The sequence below is a fragment of the Cydia splendana genome, chromosome 2, assembly GCF_910591565.1.
Source record: "Cydia splendana chromosome 2, ilCydSple1.2, whole genome shotgun sequence".
Lineage (NCBI taxonomy): Eukaryota > Metazoa > Arthropoda > Insecta > Lepidoptera > Tortricidae > Cydia > Cydia splendana.
The window spans coordinates 9997822-10025701 of NC_085961.1; the positions used below are offsets into that span (position 1 = coordinate 9997822).

Genomic DNA, 27880 nt, shown 5'->3' on the forward strand with positions numbered 1-27880 from the left:
ATAGTTAATTTTGCTAGGAAGAACTTATATAATCGTAGCAAAATGTCCTCGCGAACAAAACGGTGTGCTATCGTCGAGAGCCTCTCGCCTGTGCCTCTCGGCGAGTGCCTCTCGCCGAGTGTATACAGCCGACATAACATTGATTCGTCGATCGGTGATATTCCAGATCACTTCCCCCTGCTGGTGGAGCTGGAGATGTGTCCGGCGAGCGGCAACTCCAACGGTCTGATCGGGCGCAGGTAGCACGCGTCGCCGCGCGCCCGCCGCCGCCGCGCCACAGCCGCCTCCTCGTCGCCGCCGCACCCGCCACACCCGCCACACCAGCGCTAGCACAACACGACGGCCCGAGGATACTCTGCCACGATTCATATTTTAAGTTTTTAGCAGTTATAAGATTTTATCTACGTGGGTTCGGTTCGATCGTGATTTTCTAACATTTGCACGATATTTTTTTTTCGTTCGCAGATTTCCTAAACTTAGACAACCGATCCTAAAATATAAAGTCTCCGACTGTGTATTTTACTTATAATTAGGTGCGAGGTGGGCCGGGTGTAAGTGAATGTTGCCGGACGATCATGTTCAACGAGACGATCGTTATCACCTGATGAATTTGTTTATTTATTAATATATTATAGCGCTTCTGTTGAGCGCGAGGGATCGGCCGAGCTTATGTATTTCGTTTTATAATCCACGCGAATTTCGCTAGGCACTAATTAATGTGCCGTGTTTCGCTGCTCCCTGATGTTCCTCCCCGTCGAGTGACGATTTTAGTGTAGTAGTACATTTTGTTGTAGCTGTGCTCGTTTTATCCGCTTAGACGGTGACGTTTGTACAGGTAAATGTGGTAGTTGGACGTTCGTGACATGTTATTTGGCGGCTCGGATCAGAGAGGAGCGAACTATCTGTGCAATGTATTCCGCGTGTCGACGTGTGAGGTAGTCAAGTAAGTAATGAGTTGCGCGAGGTGAGGCACTACATCGGCTCGGTATTGACAATTTTATTGAAGTAGGTAGCGCGCACATCGTCGTACATTTTGCAGTAGCTGAGTTGTCACGGGTTAACATCTGACAATCCAATTACTACAAAACATGGCTTTGTGGAGTGTTATCCTTAACAATTAGTACCTTTTAGGTGTCAAAACCGAGTCTACGATATGTCGCATACTACGTGCTTCTTATTATTAATTTGGCTATGACGTGTACCGAGCGTACACTGCAATCGTATGCAATGCATATTATTATTTAGTACGTGGATTTTTTGTCTGTAGAATCATCTACAAATCAGATGTTAAGTAGTGCTAATTTTGACGATTCTATTAAAAACGTAATCAATGAAATAAATCAGACCTACGCTTATTGTGTCAATGAATATTTATGATGAAATAATGTAAATGGTACATGAAGAATATTTTTTCAATAGTGATAATCTGTGGCGGATAAGCTTAGGTTTTTCGATGTTACATATTATACAGTCGAGGAATGGCTCGAGAAATATATTAATTTTTAAATGAAGTTACGATAAGACTAATGTGAGGTGTGTAATTTTAACCATTTTGACGTTGCCGAGTGGGCGTGTGTCGTCAAACGTCCATTTACCATTGTTAGTTATAAAATACTTTTAATTCCTCCACTGTATATTATTTAGATAATATTTGTATTCTGGTCATGCATCGCAGTGTATGTGTGTATGAGTTAGTAGCGAGTAGAAAGGGAGACGGGAAACGTTCGCGGGACTTCCTTTCTATTTGTATAAAAATCTTTGAGACATCTATACCTAAGTCTTAAAAAGGGGTTAAATATAAGTAATTTTTATTAAGATTAAAATACGTCGGGTTTTCAATTCATAAACGAAATTAGAATCAAATTTATGTAAAAAGCTTCTCCTGTAAAGTGCAAGTACAATATTGCTAACAGCTTAAACGTAACAGTGTCTCAAATTAATAAAAACATAGTTGTTAGTAATATTATACGACGCACTGTAGGCCAGTTTGGTGATCTACAGGATTAAAACTAAAAATTAACGTTTCGTGATCTGGAATCGATATAATGTTTTAGAAGCTATTTACAACAATTGTTGAATAGAAAGTTATATCAAAGATCCATTGATTGTGTTACATGTGTAAAGTCTAATACAAATTCGAGCTTCGAATTTGTCAGACCATGATGATGGCGATGTACGGTTCCATACATATACTATAATTTTGGCTGTCAAAACTAGATGTTAGACAATTCAGTGACCACAAAAAATATGCGTAGTACAGCGCCATCTGTTTCGGCTGATAAACTAGGGTGCACGATATTTTCTTAGACTGGACCTCTCTATTACAATCAATAAATCTTTGGTTATATTCAAATTATACCTCTCGCTTCGAATGATGGTCCATATGACAGTTCCTTCAAGTCTCTTTCGGTTGGGCGTAATTTAAAAAATAATCAAAGAAATGTGTTTTTAATCGTTTTTTTATTACATAAATATTTCTTTTATAAATAAATTAATGTGCTATATTCCAAATGTCTACAAACAAACATTTATGTGACGGCTACTCCATATAATAACGAACTGTCATAGGAATCATCATTCGACGCTAGAGGTATAGAGAACCAAGAACATATATGGGCGTCGGCGCAACGACGACGCACGGTATAGCTGTCTCACGGACTGTAGTGGAGAGATGGAACTGTAGAGAGCGAAGTGTGCCGGTTGTAGCAAGGTAGGGCATTCGTTGACGTGAGTTGGCGGCTCAGAACAAAGCGGCGGGCGATCATTAGGTTAATGTCGCATTGTGTGTACCAACAAACTTCTCAGCGAGACTATGTTTAATATATTTTTAGCCCATCTACCCCCTTCCTTGGTATTCTATAGACCTCTATGTAAGCGGAGAATAGATTAATATGATAAGTGCATTTTCTAAAATGTCCCTCTTGAGGCGTCTTTGCCTCTCGACACGTCCCCTTAGTTTTAAGTCAATATATAGTAGCTATTCTGCATGTGACCAAATTTCATGCAATTTCTTCACGAAATTAAGAGCCCATACTAACAATGTAGGTAGGCACTCCCTAAAACAGAGGGCCTACCGCGAACCACGTTCGACGTGTTGCCTCTCTGTCGCACTTGTAATAGATGGCGCCAGCATAGGTTTTACCTGTCTCTAGTTTTGTTCTTTGAAATATACCTTAAAGGCTAGCTCTTTAAATCCATCCAGGCGATAAAATATAATTATGAAAAAAAAAACAAGAATTTGACACTATTTGTAGGATTGACAGGTAAAACCTGGCCTTAGCTGTAATATACTTCGACGGGCCAATCACAATTTTAACTTGTTGTCAAAGTCAAAACTCGTCAGTATTTTTTCACTCAATTTGGTCTTAATCGAAATTACATATGTTGCAATTTTAAATTAGGTTTTATTTATTACATCGTCTATGTTTAAAGCAGGGCGTGTCGCGAGGCAATGCGCCTTTTCGTTTTATACACCTAGAAGGGAACATACTGGAGTAGTACAAATGATTGTATGAATGTTTTAAATTTTTGTGAAGTGAGTGTATTTGTTGATATAGAAGACCTAACCCCGCAGTTACACACTCGTGAGACGATGCGATTGTGTAAACTCGCTATTCGCCTAGCAACTCTTACATGTCGATTTACAAGAGGTGACACGAATAAGTGAATGAAAGTCTTGTATCTATGTGTGTAACATATTAATTAATAAAATGGTGGCTCTGACTGTATACCGACACGGGTGTCACTCATACAATGAATGTTTCGTTCATTCCATTCGTGCCAGCTTTTGTGAATCGATCTGTACTAGTGTAACTGGGAGGTTTGTTTTCAATGCCCTTTTTGATTGGTGTCGATTTACCTGTGACCTGTTAGTCTTTACGACAGTCTACATGTGATTGTTAAGTCTTACCAACTTTGAATTTTTAAAACATAACAGCTCTGTTAAATCAACTATCGATAACACGCAAACTATTTCTCCTTATTAGGATCAGCTATATACATATATGTGATTGCGAAGAGCTGAGCGTGAAGCTAGAGAGGGTGTCAGTCAGTCATTCCTCCCGACCTTCCATAAAAGTATGATATGGAGGAGGCATGCGGGCATGGTACGGTGGTCACCGACGCGATAAGCGCGGCCATACTAAGCATGTGCTTGTGTAATGAGGATAGTTAGGAGTGAGCAATAATTAGGGTTCTCGCTTATGCGCGCGGCGTACGGACTCGTTGTGCAGCGTATATCGATACTCGGAATGGTGATATTATCATTGCCAGTAACACATTTTGGACCACTGCATAGTAATTACGCTTATATTTTTCACTCCATCGAAATTATGTAATATTGTAATACTTACCTAAATATTCATTTTTATTTTTATTTTAGTTTTTACACATATTATGTATATCAAAAGATAGGTGCTGTTGTATTTATTTTGTAATTTAAAACACAATTGTGATAGGAATAACGTCTCTCTTGTAGTCTACAGCAGATGTATCTGCATGCTCGAATAGTGATAAAAGATTTACAACTAACTACTTATATTCAAGGGTGTGTGAATGTGTATAGATCTGTTTGACCCCCTCGGACCTGTGGATATATCTACTGTACATAACTCTCGGATGAATTGTATAAATGCCAAATCATGAAAAGGGTATATTGAATATTACTTTTAGGATAAATGGAGTGAAATGAAGTTTTATATGAATCAAATTTTTACTAATGTCGCTGTATAATTTTCTAAGTACCTGCAGGTAGATTTTAAAATCATATCAAGGTGATCTTCTAGTTCTCGTATGGATAATATACTTGTAGAAGTTTAAGACAAGTCTGGAGTTGAAATTCTTCCGCAAAGCGATCGGGGAGCACAAACTAGTTCATAACAACTGAAGGGTTTCAACCACAACACTCCATTTTGCCTTTGCTATCTAAACGCTGTTTTCAAATTCAATCGTCTTCTCCAAACTGGTTTTACGTAGTGAGTGTTCTTGCATTTATCAATATACCTACATGTTCATTTCTGTCTAGAAAAGCATAATAATAGTAGATGTAGTCTGAACAATGATAATTATAATAGATGAGCCACAAATAAATCAATCAACTATGATGCATTAGTTACAGTAAATAATAATGCTCGCAAGGCTTCACGACTCAACGTTTGAGAGCATGTGCGAGTATTGTAGCCTTGCTAGTAGCGATTTGGTACCACGTTCAGTTGTAAGTTATGCTTTCGCATTTTTTTTAAACCACTTGTGCAAGCGCTAGAGCGAAATTAAGAAAAAAGGCCGAACAATTTTTAGGTTTTACTTAATAACATGTGATTTAACGTGATATTTTGGTCAAGAAAGAAACCTATATTCATACCAACTCAACACCGCTAGTGATATGTCGCTTTCCATTAGAGAAGAGTCCTTATGAACATAAGCATAAGGACCCATCTCTGATGGAAAGCCACAGGTGCAGTCTGAGAGATTATTCGTATGGCAATTTCCAGTAGAAGTTTCCCCATTTAAATAACACACATGAATGCGAGAGTATCGCTTACGGATAACGAGAGCTTTATCATAACAAGTGTATCTTATTTGTAGTTGAACATATATGATCTCTTTATTTTAATAGAATTTTGATGGACATTTTACTTACTAGTTTTAGCCGTGTGTAGTTGAAAATATAAACTTTTATAAAGATAGCAAACTTTTGGTTAAATGCCAGACATTTTGCCTAGATAAATCAAAATTGTTCAGTTGATCACTATTAGATTAGCGCCAAGTTTAGTCTGTCAACGAGGTGCCGGAGCTCCCCAGGTGGCTTGAATAAAAATGTATATAGGTTTATATCCTTACTGGTGTACAGTCAGCGGCATATAGTAGCATCCAAAGTATCAAATAGTTCGGGATATCATATAAGAGGAAAATGTAATTGTGAGATTCACAAGATAATCATTTATTTACAAACAAGATATAGACAGTAATATGTATGGCGTACCGAACTATTTGAATACTGATGGCTACCTACTATACGACGCTGACTGTACTGACCTAGTTATGTGCTGAAATTAAAACTGTACATATTTGTTGTAAAAATAATGTTATTTTTTTATTTGTAAATAGTTTCTAAAACCGTATTATTAAAAAAAAAACTATCAGTCGGCTGGGAAGCTTCCGATACGAATTTGCGCTTGTATAATTTGGAAATTTCGAATTTACCAAAAGAAGCCTTCATGTTGTGTGTACATTTAATTTGTAAATATGTTATTTCATAACGATTAATGCTAAACAACGAGCGAGCCGTCGCGGTTGTCAGCCGTTTGGACTTCTGCGCACACCACAACGACCGCTAGCCTCCGTCGTCACCCACGACACGACTCGCTAGCTACGCATCACCCGAGTTGCATCTAGGCAGACATTCCATAGGCCCTATCGATTAAGCTCAAGACTAAAGACTGTTTGAGACTTAAAAATATCAAGATAATGAAAAAATATTTTCTGAAACACCTTAACTACTTATTAACTGTGTTATGGGTGATTTAATGATAAGATCGAACAGTGTAACTCACTAGAATCTAAGAAGAAATGCTTTACGACACTGTGATAGACAATACTGCTCTACCTGAGAGACACTAGGCATTTATTCGTTGTTTCCTCTACAAATTCGCTGACTGTACCTACAGTTTACAATGCTGACATAGTGTGTACGTCTATTCTTACTGAAATATATATTATATAAATTCTACCGGAATTGTGCATTGTCAACGACAATTGTAGACGGAGCGACGTTGTGAAGATAAAAATTGTTCTTATGAAATGGCAATGTTAGTAATATAATATGTACTCTCAGTATTAAACAGGTTTTGCTTGATTTCATAACCAATACTAACTGACCCAAAGCTAATCCCGAATCTATGTGGTTCAATTAAGCTACTTACAAATTAAAAACATGGGAAACCTGCAAATAAATTAGGCAATATTAAAATCAAGTAGTACCTGTTCCTGTGGATGTGTGTAAAAATGTACAAAGCGTATGTGCAGAAGTTCCGTCGCGGCTCGGGCCCGAGCGGGGCCGCGTCTCGCTGTGCTGTTTGTTGACACATTATGTATATTTGAATGAATCAAATTATAAGAGAATATGAATTTTACGCATGATTTTCATTTACACACCTTTTACTTTTTTTAACCCTTTACCAGGCTGAGGGAGATATATTTCCCACATACGGCACTTCAAACTTGTGTTTTATTTTCAATGAGTAAGACCGACTTTTGATTCAGTCACTTTGAACTGTCGGCCTAATAAAGGGTTAAGAGTGTTATGATTTTTAACCGACTTCAGTTAACCTATTGACTGCCATTTGCCATACCTATCCATATCCACAAAATGTGTGTCATACATGGCATGACTATGATGGAGTATTTTGTTGTTGCTTAATAAGGTACAATTCCACATTCGACCGAAAGCTGCTGAAGCATGTTCCAAACACTAAATTGAGCCATAAGTAATGGCTCCATTTGAATCTAATGGAGAAGTGTCATGACCACATGATATCAAATTAAACCATTTTGGTTCTATTTAGAGTCCAGACTCCAGTCTATTTAGATGGCTTAAGCAAATTCAGTTCTATGTCATTCTTGGCACTGAAAGTTTCACAACTTCCCCATATATTACTCTAGATTACCTCGAGGAGTAATTAAATATACAAAAAGTTTATAACTAAACACCTATATTTACATTGACTACATTATTACTACCAATTTAAATATATTTAAACACAACATCCTTGAAACTGTCCACAGTCTGAAGCTCCAAAGTCACAGGGCACTGGAGCCAATTGGAGAGCAGTTCCTCGGTGTAGCCCAACAGGAAATACATCTTAGTGGGGGACACTGCTCGTCGTATGATCGCTGCTACTCTGATATGGTTGAACTGACGTTTTATAATGACCTGCAACAATTAGTGATACGAGTGTGAAGTGAAGACTAAAGTGCAAGTGACATTTTAGTACTTAGAATAAAATGCACACCTCACTGCACACAAGGCCATGCCAGGTGCCCGTCATGAACCTGCGGATGAACTCATCTTCCACAGCTGTCTCAGATTTTCGCAGGCCATCCTTAAGGCTAGCTAAAACATAAAATAAAAATATTTTATAAGTTGGTACTCATATGTTTTTACCATAAAACAAACTGTCATGATTTGTATCATGAATGATTATTTTCAATTAACCTAACAAAGATCTAGTCCCTTACTAATTAATTTCGATTTATGGGTGTATTCCCATTTGTCCCTGCTCCATGTGACTGCTGCCATACACGAGGCAGGGACACTTGGGAATTATTTATATGAATGCACTTATTCTCATGTGCCCGGCAGGGACAAATGGGAATACACCAATTTATGGGTATTACAGTCAATATAAATATGTCGAACCATTCTTAACTCTGGATTTAGCTCCAAGTATACAGTATACTTTAAGGAAGAGTTACTACCAAACAAAGTGGCTGTTCGTTCAGTGTAATTTTCATCTTGAAATAAAAAAAATCTAATCATTAAATAAATCTGCTAAATGTAAACACATCACATCATTCTATTAGTAATAACTTACAGGTGTTCCACGAGTTCCAAGACTTTCGGTGAGCAATGTAATGTGGAGGGTTGGCCATTTCATAGGTCAAAGGTCTGTCCCGTTTCTTAGTTATCCTGTATTTGCCCGACACCACACGACATAGGGCAGCAGAGGTGTGTAAGTGTGAATCTAATATTGACCGATGTGCTAGAGAACCCAAACTTAGCTTAGACTGAAAACAAAGCACGAAAATATTTTAAAAAATATACCACGCATTAAACACCAAATTATACATAACATGATAATTACTTGGAACATCTTTATAATTGATGTATTCATGTTGGACACAGGTTTCTTTTTAGTGTTATTAAATATTTATATGTTTGTGAGGTTATGTGATTCTGATTAGCCTAACGTGAAATGTCATTTCATTTATGTCAAGTTGACAGTTGACGTTTGGAATGATTTAAGAAATCAGTTTTCACGCTGAGTACAATGTGTTTGTATTCGATCCAAAGATTCGATCAGTGATTCGATCGCTTTAAATTGTAAACGCCCGGGACCAAAGAATATAATACTCACTAGGAGAAGAACGATAACTCCATACAAAAAAATGTCCCTTTCAAAAGTTCGTTTATACTACTAGCGCTCTGGTAGGATACCATTGTAATTAGAATTGACAACCCGTTTAGCCTAGCGGGTATTGGCAGTAATTAATACCCGCCTGTTCAGGAAGCTAATGGTCCTGGGTTCGAATCCCGGAGAGGGAATTTCTTTTTGTATTTTTTCTTTTTTGTTGGGGTCAGGTTTTTAAGAGCCCATCAACGTGCACACTAGCGCCACTGCTAAATAATCGTGATTATTTAAATTTAGCGACAGGTATTTCAAAAAGGGGGCCGCTACTGACTGTATTGTGTATTTAAGTACCTTTTGAATACACCAAACTAGTTTTTATGTTGCTGGATTCGTCGATCTATGAGCTCGAAACAAAAACGGCCGTTTTAACTTTGGACGCGTAGATTGACGAATCCAGTAACATAAAAAGTAGTTTGATGTATTCAAAAGATACTTAAATACACAATACAGTCCGTAGCGGCCCCCTTTTTTAAATACCTGTCATTAAATTTAAATAATCACGATTATTTAGCAGCGGCGCTAATGTGCACGTTGATGGGCTCTTAAATTAGCATATCACAAATAAATAAAAAAATACGTTAAAAGGTAATGATTAGGTACTATATTTAGAAATTCGTCAAATATACATAAAAAAGTATATAAACAAAAATGTATATTAAGATATAAATATTTTCATTCCTATTAGGATTACTGTATATATGTTAGGAGCAATACATATGAATACATACATTGATATGGCAAATGGTTACAAGTTGTCATTACATCTATCCGGTTATCGGACATTTTCTGCTTCACAGCTCCGCGCAGCGTTCTTGGTCACCGGGGTACTAGTCTGGATATGCGGCAGATACGTGCCCTTTGAGCTTTTTCCAAGAAATCATATGACGGCCCAGGATTATAGTGTTATCTCACGCTCAAGCCATCTGCTGATTCCCTCTCTAAAACAAAACAGTCACAAATTAAACAATATAATCTAACTGCCTAATTACTAACGTCGCTAATTGCTACCGGGTCTAAATTTACCAGCTTTAACAATGTGAGGTTTTACATCTATGATGAATTTTGATTAAAATTTCGGACGCGATATAGCGTCCGCGGGACTTACGGGGATAATTAGATTAAATTATTATATTTGAATTTGGCAATTAGTACGCTCATTTTTATTTAAAGATTAATATATGTATTTCTTACCTTGAAATTATCGCTGTTTCTGGTTTACTACAGCGGTTTAAATTTAACTAAGTCTGTGCGAAGACGTATTTAGATATGTTGCTCGTACATATGAATAGTTTTTATTTTAAAATTAATAGGTAAATAAATATATTTCAAGTGAATAAATCGTTTTATATGAAAACTGATATTTTTGCGTTAAATGACTTTAATGACAGCATTGACATTACAGACTTTTGTCTTGCCTATGTTCTTACCGGCCAGACCCAAATCAAGGCCTATCAAAGAGGCCTATTGACAAAGATTTTTTTTAATTTTATCATGGAGGGTAGAGGCACGTCTACCCTTCATAGATTTTATGAACATAGACAAAGACAAACTGAAATAGATAATAATTTACATATGACTTCGACTACTTCATAAAATACAAATCAAAATATATTTGATAAAATAATTGGATTTGTTCCTAGAAATCGTATAGACAAAGCCAGTTCTAGCAATGTTGCTGTAGTAAAATATTATTATGGTAATTACTGGCAATCTTCCTCTAGGAACGGAGCACACATGTACAATTATGAAGGGTCACGTCATTCCAAGGAAGTCAATAGGCCTTGCCCGGGACACATCTTGGGCCAACGTCTTAGAGGATATAACCAACGGAGACGCCATGTCTAAAATTTTCGGTACAAAATAGTCTGCCGTTTTTTGCGGGGGAGGGGCACATCAAATGTATAGGTACGTCATGTCAGATAAACGTCAGTCCATACATATGGTTGACATGTGGTTGACCATTGGCCGCCTATTTTCGATAGAGGGGAACGCCTGTTAATGGCGGCTCCATTGTTAATTACTCCGAGGCCAACGTAGGCTAACTTATCGGGCATACCGGTATTAAGCAGGTCTCTTTCTATCAACTCGATTTGTTAGAAATAAACTAATTATATCTACTTTTATTATAACCTATACTCTGGCAAGCCAACTTTGTTAGCAGAAAAAGGCGCGACATTTATAATTTGTATGAGAGATCGATCGATCGTAGTTCGCCGCCTTTTCTACTGATAAAGTGGGTAATAGCCAGGGTAAACATTACTATACAAGTTATAGATTCGAATACCCCCATCAGAAAAACTGGAAAGTATGCTGTTTCATCATCGGCCCCATCGGGCCAGCCAAATTAATAATATGTAGGACCAAGCCGGACAGGCTCAATCATCCGTTTCATTAGCAAAGAGCATTAAAAAACGGTTGTGTTGGGAGTTAGACTTAACGATGTAACTGTTATGTAATTGTTTCTGGTTATGGGCCCAGCACACTTCCATTTCCGTGTATCAAGACTGCTCCCTAATATCCGCAGATAGCGAACTCGTGAATGTTCCCAAGTCATAGCACTGGGATACTGGGAAACATATACCTAGCCTTTACGTTATATTTGTTGTATCGTATTTTTTTTATTTAGTATCACTCACATGAGTGGTTGAGGAACTAAAAGCGATGACAGTGCATGCACAGCATGACATAAATAAATCTGCGACACTTTCGTCGTAGGTACTTAATACCAAGTAAGTATGATATACATGTATGTATATTGTAGACGAGGGGCGAAAATATTTTTACACAATTTGATGTAGGTATTAGTAAATAAAACGACTATAAAGGTATGGTCAATCTCAATGTACATCAAATTGTGTAAAAATCGTGAGGTTATTTATTTAGATCCTGCATGACAATAGACGTTATTTCCACGGCGTCATTTCAAATGAAATGAAAAAATTATCACCTTAACCAATACAAGAACTGTAGAGGTAGGTACCTACGAAAAATTATACCTAATAATTCTCAATGAAGTGGAAAAAAGGCTTGTTTACTTTACCTATTTCATTAATTTTATGGGGTCTGGTATAATTAGACATAAAACTATCGATTAATCTGTAAAAAGTAGGTACTAACGGTACATATTAGCGGCCGGTGCCTTATACTGATACCTCTACTAAACTACCTACCTAGAAATGAAATTACGGTTTTTAACGGGAATATTGTTTATTATTGCTACTCATATTCATGGTAAGTGCTTATCAGACCTTCCTATTTTTGATGATATCTGGCTTAATCATGCTTAGTACGAAATAGTTTCAGACTGTAATAGTACGAAGAATAATTATGATAAATCTCCCATGGAACGTCGCCAGATATTGGTAAGGAAAATAATTAACAAACTCACTGCATTATCTTTGTCCTCGTTTGCAAATGCTTCTCTCAAAGAAACACCACAAATAATGAAAAACATAAGAAACCAATTGAAATTGGCTTCTAAATTCACTGGAGCACGTGGCGATAAATACGTAGAGATACTAATGGATGGCATAAAATCAATCGTAGCCAGTAAAAACAAATTAGGTGAAATTGAGTCTGCAAACGCAATCGACTCAGAAAATTTCGAAAAATATGATCTAAGAAATACTCGTTACTCAAACATTGACTCAAGCGACAAACCAAAAGCTGCACACGTGAGTGAAAAATACGAAGAGAATGAGTGTGATTGTAGTTGTGTTGAAGAAAGACTTTGCCTAAAAATATCATATTTGGATAAATTTATCTGCACTAAAGATGGGAATGTAATATCGTTAGCACAGGTGTGCGATGGAGAGAACGATTGTACAGATCATTCTGACGAAGAACAATGCAAAATTCATGGTAAGTAATCTTTTTTTCTTATTTTAGTTCGACATTTTAAATGTAAGAAGGTTCACATACCTTCCCTATCTTACTCATATTTGATAGCCTGCTTAATTAAAATAAAATTACTACATTTTTCAGCCAACAATAAACTTTCCGAAGCTAAACGACTAATAAATGAAATCAAAAACATTTTGCCTATACACTGCTTAGAAGTACAAAATAGTGTGGATAAGGTTGTAATGAAAACTCGAAAGGAAACATTGACCAATGTCCTCAAAAAACAATTCGAAGTCTTAAATAGCGTTGCACCCATTAAAGGACAGAAGAAAAAAGGAAAGCCATTCAAAAAAGTTAATGAGATTGCTCAAATAGTGAGTTCCGTGGAAGCAGCACTTGAAGGGGGCTTATGTATCCGAGAAAAATATAAAGCAGAAATTAGTCGCAGAAATGGTTTGTCACTAGATGAGAATGTAGAAGTTGTGCCAAATAATAAAAAAACATGGGCCCCTCCAGTTTGTACATGTACTGGACAGTTTTGTCTACTAAACAACTGCACATCTGCGTGCAATAACACTTGTTGGCAGCGATTTAGTTTGTGGCAATGGCAATGCGAATCCGTTGTTGGTGCGCGCAGTGTGCCTATAGATCTTGTATGTGATGGTAAAGTCGATTGCTCTGACGAATCCGATGAGAAAGAATGCACTACAGGTAATATGAAGTTCTCTTTATTTTGAAAGTAGGTAGTTGTTGATTGTTGAGTTAGATAAATACTAATATACTGAATTACTTAAATCGCTTTAGAGTTACACCAATTAAGAAAAGTCTGCAGCGATTTTGGTAGCCCACGCAGTGCAAGTGTTATTTATGTCATAATTTTATAGAAGTTTGACGTTGAAAATAACACTTGCACTGCGTGGGCTATCAAAATCACTGCAGACTTTTCTTGGTTTCTATCTACCTTCTCATTGATCTTACAGGTGCAGGGGCAGATAAATTTAAAGCTACAGAAATTTACAATTCAATTATTGAATTACTATCTTCTAAAATGGCATCTAGCCCTCAGGTTAACAAAATTATTAACTTACAAGAAGCGGTTAAAAACTTACAAGCACAGAGTATGAAAGAGGAAATAGATACGGCTGCAATAAAGCATTGGAGAGACGAAGCCTTTTCAGGGCTATTTTCTATTTATGACGGTGTGTTGAATATGGCTGATAATGTTTTGGAAGTAGATGCTGGATATGAGTCTTTAATGGCAGTCAGCCGAAAACTTGTTGAAGCAATGAAGTATTCGAAAACGGGAAACGAAAGAGTCGCACCCACCAACGAATGTCACTGCATGGCTGACAAGTGTTTGGTGGCCGATTGTTCGGTGGCGTGCGTGCGTTTCTGCGCCGTCAAAGCTAACATCACCCAGTACTCGTGTAAAGGAAACTCGACTACAAGAGTACCAGTACAAAATTTGTGTAACCGCAAAAGAGATTGTCCAGAAGGAGACGACGAACAAGATTGTCAAATAGGTAAATGGGAAGACACTGTAATAAATAATTTCCGAGAGCCGTAGATAGGTACCTATCCACTTATAGTTCGTTTTTTTAGCATTAGAAATAAGTTAAACAATCTTGATGTGTCTTTTAATTGAAAAACACATTTTAAAAATAATTTACGGCAAATATGTAACAATTATGAATCTAATACGATCATTTATATTCTTCTGCTTTCATAAGTAATAGTTATTAATTATTAAAAAGCGTTTTTCAATTAAAATACATGTCAAGATCGCTTACCTTCTTTCAAGTTCTTTCTAATGCTAAAAAAAACGAACTATAGGTAGGTACGTCATGTAATGAGCAGTTTGAAGGTAAGTCACGCGCCAGCATATGTTTTCTATCTATGGGTAGGGTTAAACTTTTGAAACCACAGGTACAAATGGCAGTATACTGAAGTAAAGTCCCAGGTTGAAAAACTTTTGAACGATATTATGAGGCTGGTAGGATAATCCATGGGCTTCAGGTCTTTCCGAATCCTTATTTCCGAAAATATTCACTTTATCAAAAAATGTTCTTCATAATAGGCCTGCAGGTACCTACTTCTGGATAAGGGTTGCTGCAGACAGAGCCCAATGGAGACAGTTGGAGGAGGCCTATGCCTTACGGCACACCGAACTGAGGGATATTTTATAAATAAATAAAAAATCAAGTGTAATTTATATCGTTTGGAATAAATGGCTTTATTATTACCTACTTCTGTGGCGCTCCAACGCCACTTGAGTCTCTGCCGCCGCTCTGGCTGTGCACACACACAAGACAGCTAGCTAGCTAGCTAGTCTCGCTGGGGACACACATAGCTAGTAGGAGATCCCACATATGGTCTACCTTCACCAATCTGTCTGACAGATGAAACTATGAAAATATGAAAGAAAATATGTTCCAGAACATAAATAAATAGGGTTGCCTAAAGAAATATGGTCAAGGCTATTTTTAATAAACTTTTGAAAAAAAATTTTTTTCGGCAATTTTCACCGATTTGTCTGATGAACAAAATAAGTTTCAATGGAAAGTATACAACTTACAACATAAATCAACTAGGTTGCCTATCTTTTTCCGGTCACTATTATGTGGTTGCCGCGTTTAAATTGGTGATTTTATATCGATAATTGCACTCATCTGTCTGACGCTTGAATTATACATCAAAATGATGGTAATTTTATTGCAAATACAATGGCATAGGGTTGTCTGTGAAAATCCGGTCACAAATAAGGGTTGCCAGGCTTTTACTTAAAATAAGAAGGGAAGACTTTTAGCGATAACTCATAAACGGCTTAACTGATCAAGTTTGTTTTAATTTTATTTGATTGAGTTTTTTAAGCACTATTTTCATGATTTTTTTATATTTTTGGACAGATGGTTCAAAATTTAGAATGAAAAACCTTTTTTTTTCTAAACGATTATTTCCGAAATGATTCACTGTATCAAGAAATGTTGTTTAAAGACCCGTATTTATTTTGAAAGGCATATCCAACGACACCCCACACTATAAGGTTGAAACGCTAAAAAAATTGTCACACACATTTTTTTTCTTTCAAAGCTATTAAAATTATTTCCGAAAATATTCACTTTATCAAAAAATGTTCTTCTAAAACCCCTATTCATTTTGAAAGACCTTTCCAACAATATCCAACACCATAGGGTTGACACGAAAAAAAAATCCTCACGTACATTTTGTTTCTTTCGAGGCGATTATTTCCTAAAATATTCACTTTATCAAAAAATGTTTTTTTAAGAACCCTATTTATTTTAAAAGACCATTTTTTTGGCTTCAATCCTAGAGTGTGACATGGATAGGTCTTTTGAAATAAATAAGGTTTTTTAGAAAACATTTTCTGATAAAGTGAATATTTTAGGAAATAATCGCCTAGAAAGAAATAAAATGTATGTGAGGATTTTTATTTTCGTGTCCACCCTATGGTGTGGGATGTTGTTGGAAAGGTCTTTCAAAATGAATAGGGGTTTTAGAAGAACATTTTTTGATAAAGTGAATATTTTCGGAAATAATTGCTTTGAAAGAAACAAAATGTGTGTGACAATTTTTTTAGCGTTTCAACCTTATACTGTGGGGTGTCGTTGGATAGGCCTTTCAAAATAAATATGGGTCTTTAAACAACATTACTTGATACAGTGAATCATTTCGGAAATAATCGTTTAGAAAGAAAAAAAAGGTTTTTCCTTCTAATTTTTGAATCATCTGTCCAAAAAATATGAAAAAAATCATAAAAATAATGCTTAAAAAACTCAATCAAATAAAATTAAAACAAACTTGATCAGTTAAGCCGTTTATGAGTTTTTGCTAAAAGTCTTCCCTTATTATTTTAAGTAAAAGCCTGGCAACCCTTGTTTGTGATCGGATTTTCACAGACAACCCTATGCCATTGTATTTGCAATAAAATTACCATCATTTTGATGTATAATTCAAGCGTCAGACAGATGAGTGCAATTATCGATATAAAATCACCTATTTAAACGCGGCAACCACATAATAGTGACCGGAAAAAGATAGGCAACCTAGTTGATTTATGTTGTAAGTTGTATACTTTCCATTGAAACTTATTTTGTTCATCAGACAAATCGGTGAAAATTGCCGAAAAAATTTTTTTTCAAAAATTTATTAAAAATAGCCTTGACCATATTTCTTTAGGCAACCCTATTTATTTATGTTCTGGAACATATTTTCTTTCATATTTTCATAGTTTCATCCGCCAGACAGATTGGTGAAGGTCGACCATATGTGGGATCTCCTACTAGCTATGTGTGTCCCCAGCGAGACTAGCTAGCTAGCTAGCTGTCTTGTGTGTGTGCACAGCCAGAGCGGCGGCAGAGACTCAAGTGGCGTTGGAGCGCCACAGAAGTAGGTAATAATAAAGCCATTTATTCCAAACGATATAAATTACACTTGATTTTTTATTTATTTATAATATATCCCTCAGTTCGGTGTGCCGTAAGGCATAGGCCTCCTCCAACTGTCTCCATTGGGCTCTGTCTGCAGCAACCTTTATCCAGAAGTAGGTACCTGCAGGCCTATTATGGATGGCTTTAACCACGTGACAAAATATCTGTCACTTTTTAACAGAGCGCGATTGAAAGTGACGGATACCGTTTTATCACGCTGTCACGTAGACAAGAACGACCATCATATCCGTACTCGCTTTCCGTACTGCTTTCCTCTGGGATCGGACTAAATTTTGGTCTCCTTGGCGGTGGAGGCAATTTGTGTGTTGTGCCTGAGATACACACAGACGAAAAGTAGATAACCCCGTTCTGAGTCGTTTCTGGTGCAGAAGCTGTCCATCCATAGCTACTCAACGCGGGAATACCGCGAGCATAATGTGCACCTTTGCAACCAGGTGTGGTCTTCTTTTAGTTATTATTAATAAATATAATATGTTAGGATATATTATTACTAAAATATGAATGTGTTTTATCTGGGGTTTTCATTCAGTTTTATTAAATATTTTTTGCACAGATATTTGCCGTAATCATAATCTACTGGTGCTTCGCAATAAAATTCAAAATTACAGACATGACCGCTGGGGTCACGCATTGGCAGAAATACTTGACAGCTGGAAGACTAAGGTACATCGATATTGTCACTTATTATATTTACAAAAGTAGCCGTATGGTAGCCAAGTCATCTCTCGGGTCAAATAGGCCCTTTACGATCTGGACAGGCGTTAATTTTATCATGTAATGAATGCGTATTATTTGTAGTAGTAGTAGTGGTAATCACTTTATTGTACCTACACAACACAGATTCACAGAACTAAAGATACAAATGCGAACTTATCCCTATAAGGGATCTCTTCCAGCTAACCTAGAGATTTGTTTAGATATTTTTATGTTATTCAATCTATTCAATTAGTTTTCATCTTATTCAGACTATTTCCTCGATTCTGGTGATCGAGGGGAAGGACCGATCGACACGGCACGGACTAGAGAAGCTGGTAGCGGAGACCCTGCACGACCTGGCGCAGGTCTACGCCACTCTGCCGAAGCTCACCAGGCGCAGCACCGACGGTACCATGCCCGCTTTCCTGCAGCTGTCTCGACTTATACGAGATACACTCAGAGATTGCACGATATAAGTGCACCTGGACTTTATGATGATTGGATAACGCGTATACGACCACTTTAAAATAAATAATTATTCAAAATAAATTAGATCTACATGGGGCAAACTTTTAATTGACTTTAACTACCCCTCGCCCTTTTTATAAAAAAAAATAGATAAGTTCACAGTCTTATATTTTTGTAATTTGAGAATACCAACAGACACAGAGAGTACCTACCTAACAAGAGACAGTACAACGGTTGTTCTACATCCTTGTAGCTTAACTTACAAGTCGTGTGACAAATAAATAAAGAATTAGATAGCAAAAAATTCGCTAGTTTACCCCGAAAAAGATAATCAACTTATCGTCACGAACTGCACCATGCCATACCACACTTTTCAGTGACTGATAGAGCAAGCGAGAAATTTATCCACGTACTTATATTGATAGCATGTGAGTCACACGCTTGTTAAATATTTCGAAGCGCTTGTGCGGACACCAGTCTGTGAGGAGACATACACCATGGCAGGTAAGTGCTCGATTACACTGATAGTGATAACTGATAACGCGGAAGTGTACTAGAATACTCTTTGAATCATAACCTCGCCTTGATTATTAATTTAAAATGCGTTTTAACACAATGTGATGACATTGTACCAAATATAATCGTGATAATAATGCAAAGTATTGATATCTATAGGTACATAGGTTCTAACAAGAAACAATTTGGGATAAAGAGCTAAAAAAGTCCGATCCTGCTCATTAATTATTATCGTCCTTATCGATTAATCAATGACAGCCATATATTTTTCAATAGGTATGATTTAAAATTAGAATTACTGTCTCGTGATTGATCGTTAAAAAACGATTATAAACTGTTGTATAATTACTAATTACATTGTACCTACTTACTTTAAATTGTAAATTGTTCGTAATTTTGAAGAGATTTACTTATGCTCGTTAAATTTTACTGTCGTTTAATTTGCATTAAAATGGTTTGATTTGCAAATGGTTTAATTTGCGGGAATTTAATTTGCACTTCTAATGAAATTAGAAATTTACTTGCTTAGAAAATAATCTAGGAGGCTTTGTAATAATATTATATATAGCCATTATTATGGCGATGAGTCTTGAGCTGCGCGGGCGCATTGTCATGCTAATCGTAACCGTGCACCAACGCCGCCCCACTTATAGGTACCTACTTTTTTTTTTATACAGAAAATAATTAAGCGGTCGTGTTAATAGTCAAATGGACTAAAACTAAAGAATCACAGGAAAAATATTCGCTTCAGAAATGCATTGTTGCCTTAGCCACGTCACCTTCACCTGCCACCTCATCAACGCTATCTCTTACAAATGACTATTATGGTATTCTGATTAGGCAAAAAGTACAATTGTAGGTACAGCTGCTTTTACAGTGAGAAATAACTTTGCGGGATATGCAAAAATCATTCAGGCTTGAAGATTGGGGTGGGCTGACAACATCGACTAAAATTATGCTCATCTCAAACGAAATGAGTACCGGCGATACTTTAATTACTTTATTAGTAGTAGTATCCTCTTAGGTATTTCGTTTTTAGCTGGAGTGGATACTTCCATTGCACCTACACACTTGTTTCGTAAGATTATATTTTTCATTTTCTTTGTGTTAAGCGTTATTATAACAAGTGGCGCTGTGAAAGTAAACAAAGACGGTTAAATAGGCATTATTTTTTTTACGCAAATACACACCATATTTCGCAACAACTCCGTGAAGGTACCAAATGTAGTACCAGAGATAAAGCAGACCTTCCAAAATTGGCTCCTCTACACGATGGGCCAACGCCGGCCACTCCAAGGGACGCATTTATGCATTAGAGGGAGCAAGTGATATTGCTATCTCATTCTACCGCATGGCTGCGTCCCTTGGAGTGGCCGGCGTTGGCCCATCGTATAGACAAGCCATAAAATACGGGAGGGTATTCCATGAGTGTGTCGCTTACGAAATGATATTTCTTTGTTTGGCAGCTTCCTCAATGGTCAGTGCGTTAGGTATTAATGATACCATTCAGGGTTAGGTTAAATATGATTCAAATCATAGGCGTGAATTTATTCTCAGCCATTGTCATTTATCATTTGGAGTAAGATTAGTAAAAAAGTAACCTACCTTAGTAAACAATAAAAAATCAATTGAAACGGCAAACCTATATGGGCGTTATCTTTAGGTATTAACGAATTATGATTAATAGATAAAATAGTTATTTGTTTTAAAAGGGAGCGAGGTTGTTGTTTAACTCCTAGTGCTAATATTTATACCAGAGTAAGCGAAAGATACCAAAATTGAACCACGAGCAGCACGACCGTAGTATCTTATCATCAGGGATCGTACATTTTCCAGCATTTTTGGTGCACGAAGTGTTGTTAACGGAATTGGTATAAATAATTTCAAACCTAATGATTAATTTGCGTTTATTACGTTGATATTTTCATTTTCATTTTCATTTTCTTTATTGGGGAAAAAAACAGACATAGGCAGATATATAATACAAAAGAGGACATAGATTTATACATTAGTAGGTGCAACCTACATCCTGAGACAATTCCCACTATGATTTGTAAACCTAGGATATTTAAGTGGCATTGTCATCGGATTGAGGTATAACAGGATAATAGATACTAAACTAACATTGATAGACAGACGATAATAATAATCATTACAGTGCTGACAAGATTACACACATAACAATCTAGCAGCGAGATGAGGAACTACATATTTACACTTATATTATAATAAATATAGGACTAAGCATATATTGGGTATTAACCGTAATTTACCATTTCAGTTAAAAATTATCTATACCAATTCCGTTAACACCACGCAAATCGATTTGGTGCAGCGGAGTGGTGTTAACGGAATTGGTATAAATAATTTCAACCCTAATGAACAGGGGCGTATTTTGAAATTTCGCGCCCCGGGCCAATACGTTTCGCCGCCCCAGAAGTCAAGGAAGAAAAACAAAATGCAATTCGCCAAGGGCGCCATACGGCCGATATACCGCCCCTGGCGGATTGGCGCCCCGGGCCATGGCCCGGATGGCCCTAGGGTAAATACGCCCCTGCTAATGAATCATTAGCGTTAATTAAGTTAATATTAACCTTAATTGACCATTTCAGTTGAAATTATCTATACCAATTCCGTTAACACCACTCTGCTGCACCAAAAATGCTGGAAAATGTACGATCACTACTTATCATATAAATACATATTATTTGTATGTCTTTCCCATCACGGAACAATGGTGTTCCGGACCTTTGGGAGGCGTGCGCGGAGCCGAAGCCAACACGTAGAGGCCCTTTTGACACTTTAATGAAATGTAAGGGGTACACCGAGCGGAGGCTGCCCTTGCCCGTGTCATGGGACGCACGCAGAGGCAGCACCCGCCAGGGTGTAAGGACTATTGAGAGTTGATGGAATCTAAAATGAACTAGGTTATTGGGTGAAAGCGATGGACTAAGAACTGAGCTATGGGGTAAAAAACCGGACGCCTGCCTAATAAAACGGTATGCAATTTTATTTCCGGCAGACGGTGACTCGCCCTCACAAGATGGGCCCCCACAAAAAGCGACATCTAGGATGGCTCAAGGGCAACACCGGTGTGAGCGGCTCAGGGGTGTCGAGAGGTGTGCGCCGCTTTCTACCCAGTGGCTGTTAACAGCCACTGTGCCAACTCGCGTCTTATGCATATTTCACTTCCACCCCTGGAGCTTATAGCTCTAACGACTCCACTCTGGCCGGCCGGCTAAGGCAAGCCAGAGGCAGAGAATCCTGTCCCACCCACCCTCCTTGCGGGTAACAGAACTCTCCAGGAGCACTCGGGTACGTGAGGTCGCTAATCCCCAACAGCTCGCCACAAGCTGCCCTGCGTTGACTGATTGCACTGGTAAAACCAGCGGGCGATGGGGTCGTCACATCCCTACGCCTAAAACATATTATTATTATTATTTCAGGGCCTACCATGCAATGCTCAAGATCCCGCGTTTGCACTTTTGCGCACTTTTTTGTGGAAGCTTGAGCGTTGCGTGGATTTCAAGGCTTTTTCATCATACCAACGCGAGGAAAATACAATTGCAGCCGCCAACATGGCGAAACAAATCAAAATTTGTCACTCTTGTGGATAAAATGCAACATTCTCATTAGATTTTGACGAATAAAGAGAGCCTTTACGAGCTGGTGTGGTGAAATAGTACATTACGTTACAAGTGCGAAAAGTAGGAATGCGAATTACCTTTACGCACGTGTATTGTACAACGTTTTATAAATTATTAAATTTTGACATAGGGGCTATTCATAAATTACGTCATTTCAAATTAGGGGGGGGGGGGGGGTCTGGACATCGGATGACGGTAGCATGAAGTAGGAGGAAATGGGGTCATTTGAAGCATGATTTTTGGATGATTATAGGGGGGGGGGGGTCCAATATCGTCAAAAATCGATGACGTAATTTATGGACAGCCCCATAGGCACGTATTGTCCTTAATCTGTATGTATGTACTGTAAAATATTAAATTATTATTCAGCTCGAAAAAAATAAGTATATGTTTACCCGCGACAAAATACCATAGGTATATTTATTTACATTCTTGTACCTAATTATATATTGTTAAGCATTCAATGAAATATAACGATAGTCAGGGTCATTAAAATATTTCCCGAAAATATGGAATAGGAATTACACAATTATTAATTGCACGACGAATGTCGACGATAAAATATTGTTTACTCACATAAGGTTGTGTTGTCCAGGACGTCCTGGAGGTTATTACGGCTACGGCGGCCCGCCGCCCCCGCCCCCGCCGGGCCATCCCCCACACATGTTCCCCGGCCCTCCCGGGGTCATGTACTACCCCGTCCACCCCGCCTACTTCTACCCTTACCCTCCCCCGCCCGAACCGGTCCAAGTGGTGGACAGCCCGCCCGAGGAGGCCGTCCCGGAACTGCCCGGAGAGACGGTCGAGCTGCCGTGGAGTAAGTCTCAGGGCACGGTATGGGGAGATAACACCTTTATGTTACCCATTTCATGTAGAGTTTGGGATTCTAGTTCGCTTACTTTTGTACAAAATGTACAAATCTTACGTTGATCTTTTCTCATCAGCGGGCGCAGCATGGTTCCATTTTTATCGCCTGTCGCTATGCCCGTCACTTTCGCACACATACTTTGTTAGAACGTACCGTGACAGGCATGGTGACAAGCGATAAAAATGCGACCGTGCTACCGCCGCAGGCCTGGCAAGACATTATTTTATCTAATTCGACTCAGGTTCATGTTAAATGTTTTTTTAAGTTTTGATGCCATGAATGTTACGATACCTATGAAATCTATACTATAATTTGAACATTACAATATGACTGGATTTAAAGTTTTGTAGAAATGCACGCGTATAATTTAATGTCGCCAAAAATGTTGATAATCAAGGACATTATCGATAAAAATACCTCTTTTTATCCCTGATAAACTACCTATACCTATATCAAAGATATTATTGACTATAAATATATCTGGTGTTTCGAAGAAAACAATATTTGTATGCTTATCAGAGAAGTGCCTTTTTGTAGGTACTTGGTAAGTGAAATCAAATCATCAAAATACCTACTTATATGTAGGTGTAAGTATGTAGATAAAGGTGTTATCTTTCCTTTAGCTTGGGTGTAATGTCTGCCAATGTTGGGCCAATCCTCTCTATGGACTCCTTTGTCCTGTCCATTTCCTTTTCGTATCCATCCTTCCGTGTCTGAAAGATAATTTTTATTTCAGTATTGTTCAATATACTCCATACAGAGTTTTGGCCGTAGCTTTTATGTGTTTGTCTTGCAAGGATGTAATTTGGAGTATATTGCTCTTGTGTAACCAATTTTAATAAACTTTTATATTTGTGTTTGTTCCAATATGAAATCACTAATCTATGTGCACCTCTACCGTATGATGTGTTTAAACAATTTTAAATTCTCGCGTGTTTCGTCTATGTCTAGTTTTATGAAATTGTTTACTGTTGTCATTTGAACCTCGAATAAATCACGCATTCCGATTAAGCCCAAAGCCCGAGCAACAACTTTAAGTGTGTCTATCTACTGCATTGTTATTAACCACAATTCACTCTTTATAAACCAATACACATTATCTTTCTTTACTTAATGAATGAGTAGGTTTAATGTTTTATTTACCTACACTTTCATCACCGTCTCCTCACTATAACTATAAACTGCCATTAAAAATATATGTGGTTGTAGATAACTAATTGTAATTGTGTAATTAGTAGTATTTTTCATCTTTCCTTGTGGCTACACAAAGTGGTGGTATTTTAACGCAAGCTTAATTTTTCTGTCATTTAAAAATGTAATGATGCACCTCTCATTTCAACTCTCGGGTCTTTCAAGCCCGGACATTTAGGTATACCTAAGGCGTCCGTGGGGATTTATATCGGACATACCTAGAGGCCGTTTGGAGAGCTTTGATGTCATGTAGAATGCTGATGATCTGCATTATTATTATTTTTGAGGTATATAATTATAGGTATATTGTGCCAAATTCAAATCAATATATTTCTCGTATACGCATGTTCTTAAAAAAATGTTCAACCTCACTGACACGCGAGTTATGCGCATGTGTAGGTACATACCGTTGGGTCCCAGCATGCCTAAGCCAGCGCAGCATCCCGCCGGGCGCGCTGCGCGTGGGCACGGACGCGGACGGAGATGAGATCTTCGCGGGGCGCGCACCGCATGAGGGCGACATCCTGCCCGCCAAAGTCATCCCCAACAAGAACGCCTGCTACGTCGCACACAACGGGGAGGAAGTTCTGAAAGATCAGTTTGAGGTGATTACAATACAATACAAATCCTCTTTATTGCACAACCTCAATAAAACATTTACAGAGAGACATACATAATATACATACATGAAGACAGAGGCAACAAAAGGCGGTCTTATCGCTAAAGAGCGATCTCTTCCAGAAGTTCCAGACAACCTTTACTTTTTCCTTTCTTTCAACCTTTTCTTTTTTTGATTACGTGATTAGGAACACGTCATTTCTACATTTCGATATCAACAGTTCAACACTCGGTTTGTAAAAAACTAAAAATCAAACGTAAGTACAACAAATTGTGTAAAAATATATTCAATAATATTCATATCTAGAGAGGAAAATGAGGACTACATTTGTATGAAAAGGCGATTTCGCGCGGGTCCTCCACTTTCGGCTTAACGTACCTACCTAATGTAGAACTTTCATAATTCGGATATAAGGAGGGGGAGGAATTGTTTTTTTTTTTAATATTCCTTCATAAAACACTGCCTTGTATCGTTGTATACAATAGTTATTGTGGTTTATGTGACAGGTGCTGGTGCCAGCGATGTTCTCGTGGCAGTTCTCCACGAACGGCGCGGTGCCACCCGGCGCAGTGGAGGCGGGCGTCACCGCCGACGGCGAGAAGCTGTACTTCGGCCGCGTCACACACGACGGCTGCGTCACTCCCGGCAAGGTGAGTGATGGGTGAGAGTCCCAGAAGTCGAACGGCGCAGTGGAGGTGGGCGTCACCGCTTACAGCGGGAAGCTACTCAATACTACGGCTGCGTTACAGACGATGGCTGTGTCACTCCCGGCTAGGTGAGTGTTTTATGAGGGCCCCATAAGACGAACGGCGCAGTGGAGGCGGGCGTCACCGCTGATGGCGGGAAGCGGGAAGCTATACTACGGCTGCGTTCTGCGTTAGGGCTTGTGCACAAATCACGCGAGGTTCGATAGGGGGGAAGGGGCACGGAAAAATCACGAAAGATCACGTTGGGGGAGGGGGGTATAAGGCGACCTCACGTGTATTTTTCTACAGTGAACGAAACTAAGAAAAAATGCCTACCACATGAGTAGATACTTTTTCTAGGTTTCATTAAACATACATTTTCACTCCGGACTTCAAAATAGCGAGTCTACTTTACGAAATTTTGGAGCACGTGAACTTGACCGGTTGGATGGAAAAAAAATTAAAAAATACACGTGAGGTTATGTGGGGGAGGGGGGCTAGCCAATAACCTCACCAAATATCACCAAGGGGGAGGGGGGGTCAAAAAGTAGCCGAAAACACCTCGCGTGATTTGTGCACAACCCCTTACACACGACGGCTGTGTCACTCCCGGCAAGGAAAATACCGTCTGCTGTCAAAAAACTGAAAGAGAACTGCTGGTAAAAGACTGCTAGAGAATGCCTTATGGCATTAAGTCCGCCTTGTGTACTGTAAGGTTTTTCTTTTGTGCAATAAAGATTTAATAAATAAATATACACCTAACATAAAATGTAACAAAAGACAGAAATATGACGAAACTTTAATCTTTTAAAATATATTTTCCAGATTCACCCCAGCCACGAGACGTGTTACTACCCGTTCGACGGCGAAGAGAGGAGCTCGGCCGAGTACGAGGTGCTCGTGCTCATGTAGATAATAGTCAATACCATAGGGATCTACAGTCTTGGATAATTCCAAAGATACCGAACTAGGTAAGGTAAACGTACTAGTGACATGCTAATGCCCAATAGACGACACCTTGCTGTCACCTCTAGTCCTCTATTGACAATGACTTAAGTTTCAAGATGTCATATTGTATTGGGACCGCGTCGAGTATCAGTACGTTTACCTTACGACATATTTTGTTAAAAAATAATGTTTTCGGCTAGGTTACCTATCGGCTGCAGAATTGTCGGAAGTAATACGTAAATGTACTTGCCATTTTAGTTGTTTATAATTGTGATTATCCCCAGTGATATTTGAATTATTGTAAATAAAACGAGATCTATGTCGTTAATGTTATAACTCAATATACGAGTAACATCCAACAATTTAAATGTTTTATTTATTTGCCGGTTATGAATTATGATTCCATTAATTGGTTAATAACAACATTAGGTATTTATTGTATTAGTCGTGTAACAACCCCACAGCTAAATGTTAGTATGATTGGGTAGGTACTCCTTCAAAATAATAATAGACTTAAATTTAATCTAGGGTAAGATGGTTGACACCGGATCACTCCATTTTAAGCGTAAGTAAAAAATGCGATACATATTTGATTTATGAACTATTCGAGACATTATTTATTCAAGTTTCATTATGTTATACTTCAAAATCTAAATTTCTAACCATTTAGTGCCAGTAACGCTTTCAATAAAAAATGGGAATTTACTCACTGCGCACCAGAGGGTCGGTACACTGTAAATC

The 27880-nt window shown here is 38.0% G+C and overlaps 4 protein-coding genes across 6 annotated transcripts in view; 3 read left to right on the forward strand and 1 right to left on the reverse strand.

Moving 5' to 3' along the window:
* LOC134803332 (CCR4-NOT transcription complex subunit 6) overlaps positions 1-7130 on the forward strand; it is a 205930-nt gene extending 198800 nt beyond the window's left edge. For both annotated transcript variants that reach the window (XM_063776129.1, XM_063776138.1), the window contains one exon: positions 167-7130. In XM_063776129.1, coding sequence (XP_063632199.1) covers positions 167-243 — 77 coding nt within the window. In that variant the 3' untranslated portion in view covers positions 244-7130. The remainder of the gene's footprint in view (positions 1-166) is intronic.
* A 562-nt stretch (positions 7131-7692) lies between these two features.
* Positions 7693-8972, reverse strand: LOC134799205 (small ribosomal subunit protein uS3m). Its single transcript, XM_063771597.1, has 4 exons — positions 8862-8972; positions 8592-8784; positions 8010-8110; positions 7693-7930 (listed from the first exon to the last, which is right to left on the reverse strand). Exons 1-4 carry the CDS (start codon positions 8889-8891, stop codon positions 7742-7744), a joined length of 513 nt encoding a protein of 170 aa, XP_063627667.1. The 5' UTR covers positions 8892-8972; the 3' UTR covers positions 7693-7741.
* Positions 8973-12290: 3318 nt separating this feature from the next.
* On the forward strand, positions 12291-18763 carry LOC134803277 (uncharacterized). 2 transcript variants are annotated; one of them, XM_063776043.1, is made up of 6 exons: positions 12291-12419; positions 12486-13049; positions 13173-13742; positions 14012-14554; positions 18054-18163; positions 18466-18763. In XM_063776043.1, exons 1-6 carry the CDS (start codon positions 12365-12367, stop codon positions 18670-18672), a joined length of 2049 nt encoding a protein of 682 aa, XP_063632113.1. In that variant the 5' UTR covers positions 12291-12364; the 3' UTR covers positions 18673-18763. The 2 variants fall into 2 exon arrangements, with proteins under 2 accessions (XP_063632113.1, XP_063632123.1); XM_063776053.1 differs by having other exon boundaries at positions 12297-12419; positions 12492-13049.
* A 383-nt stretch (positions 18764-19146) lies between these two features.
* LOC134803365 (protein TonB-like) lies at positions 19147-27434 on the forward strand. Its single transcript, XM_063776173.1, has 5 exons — positions 19147-19168; positions 23423-23644; positions 25286-25491; positions 26012-26155; positions 27017-27434. The coding sequence occupies exons 1-5, from the start codon at positions 19162-19164 to the stop codon at positions 27101-27103; spliced, it is 666 nt and encodes a 221-aa protein (XP_063632243.1). The 5' UTR covers positions 19147-19161; the 3' UTR covers positions 27104-27434.
* Positions 27435-27880: the final 446 nt, after the last annotated feature.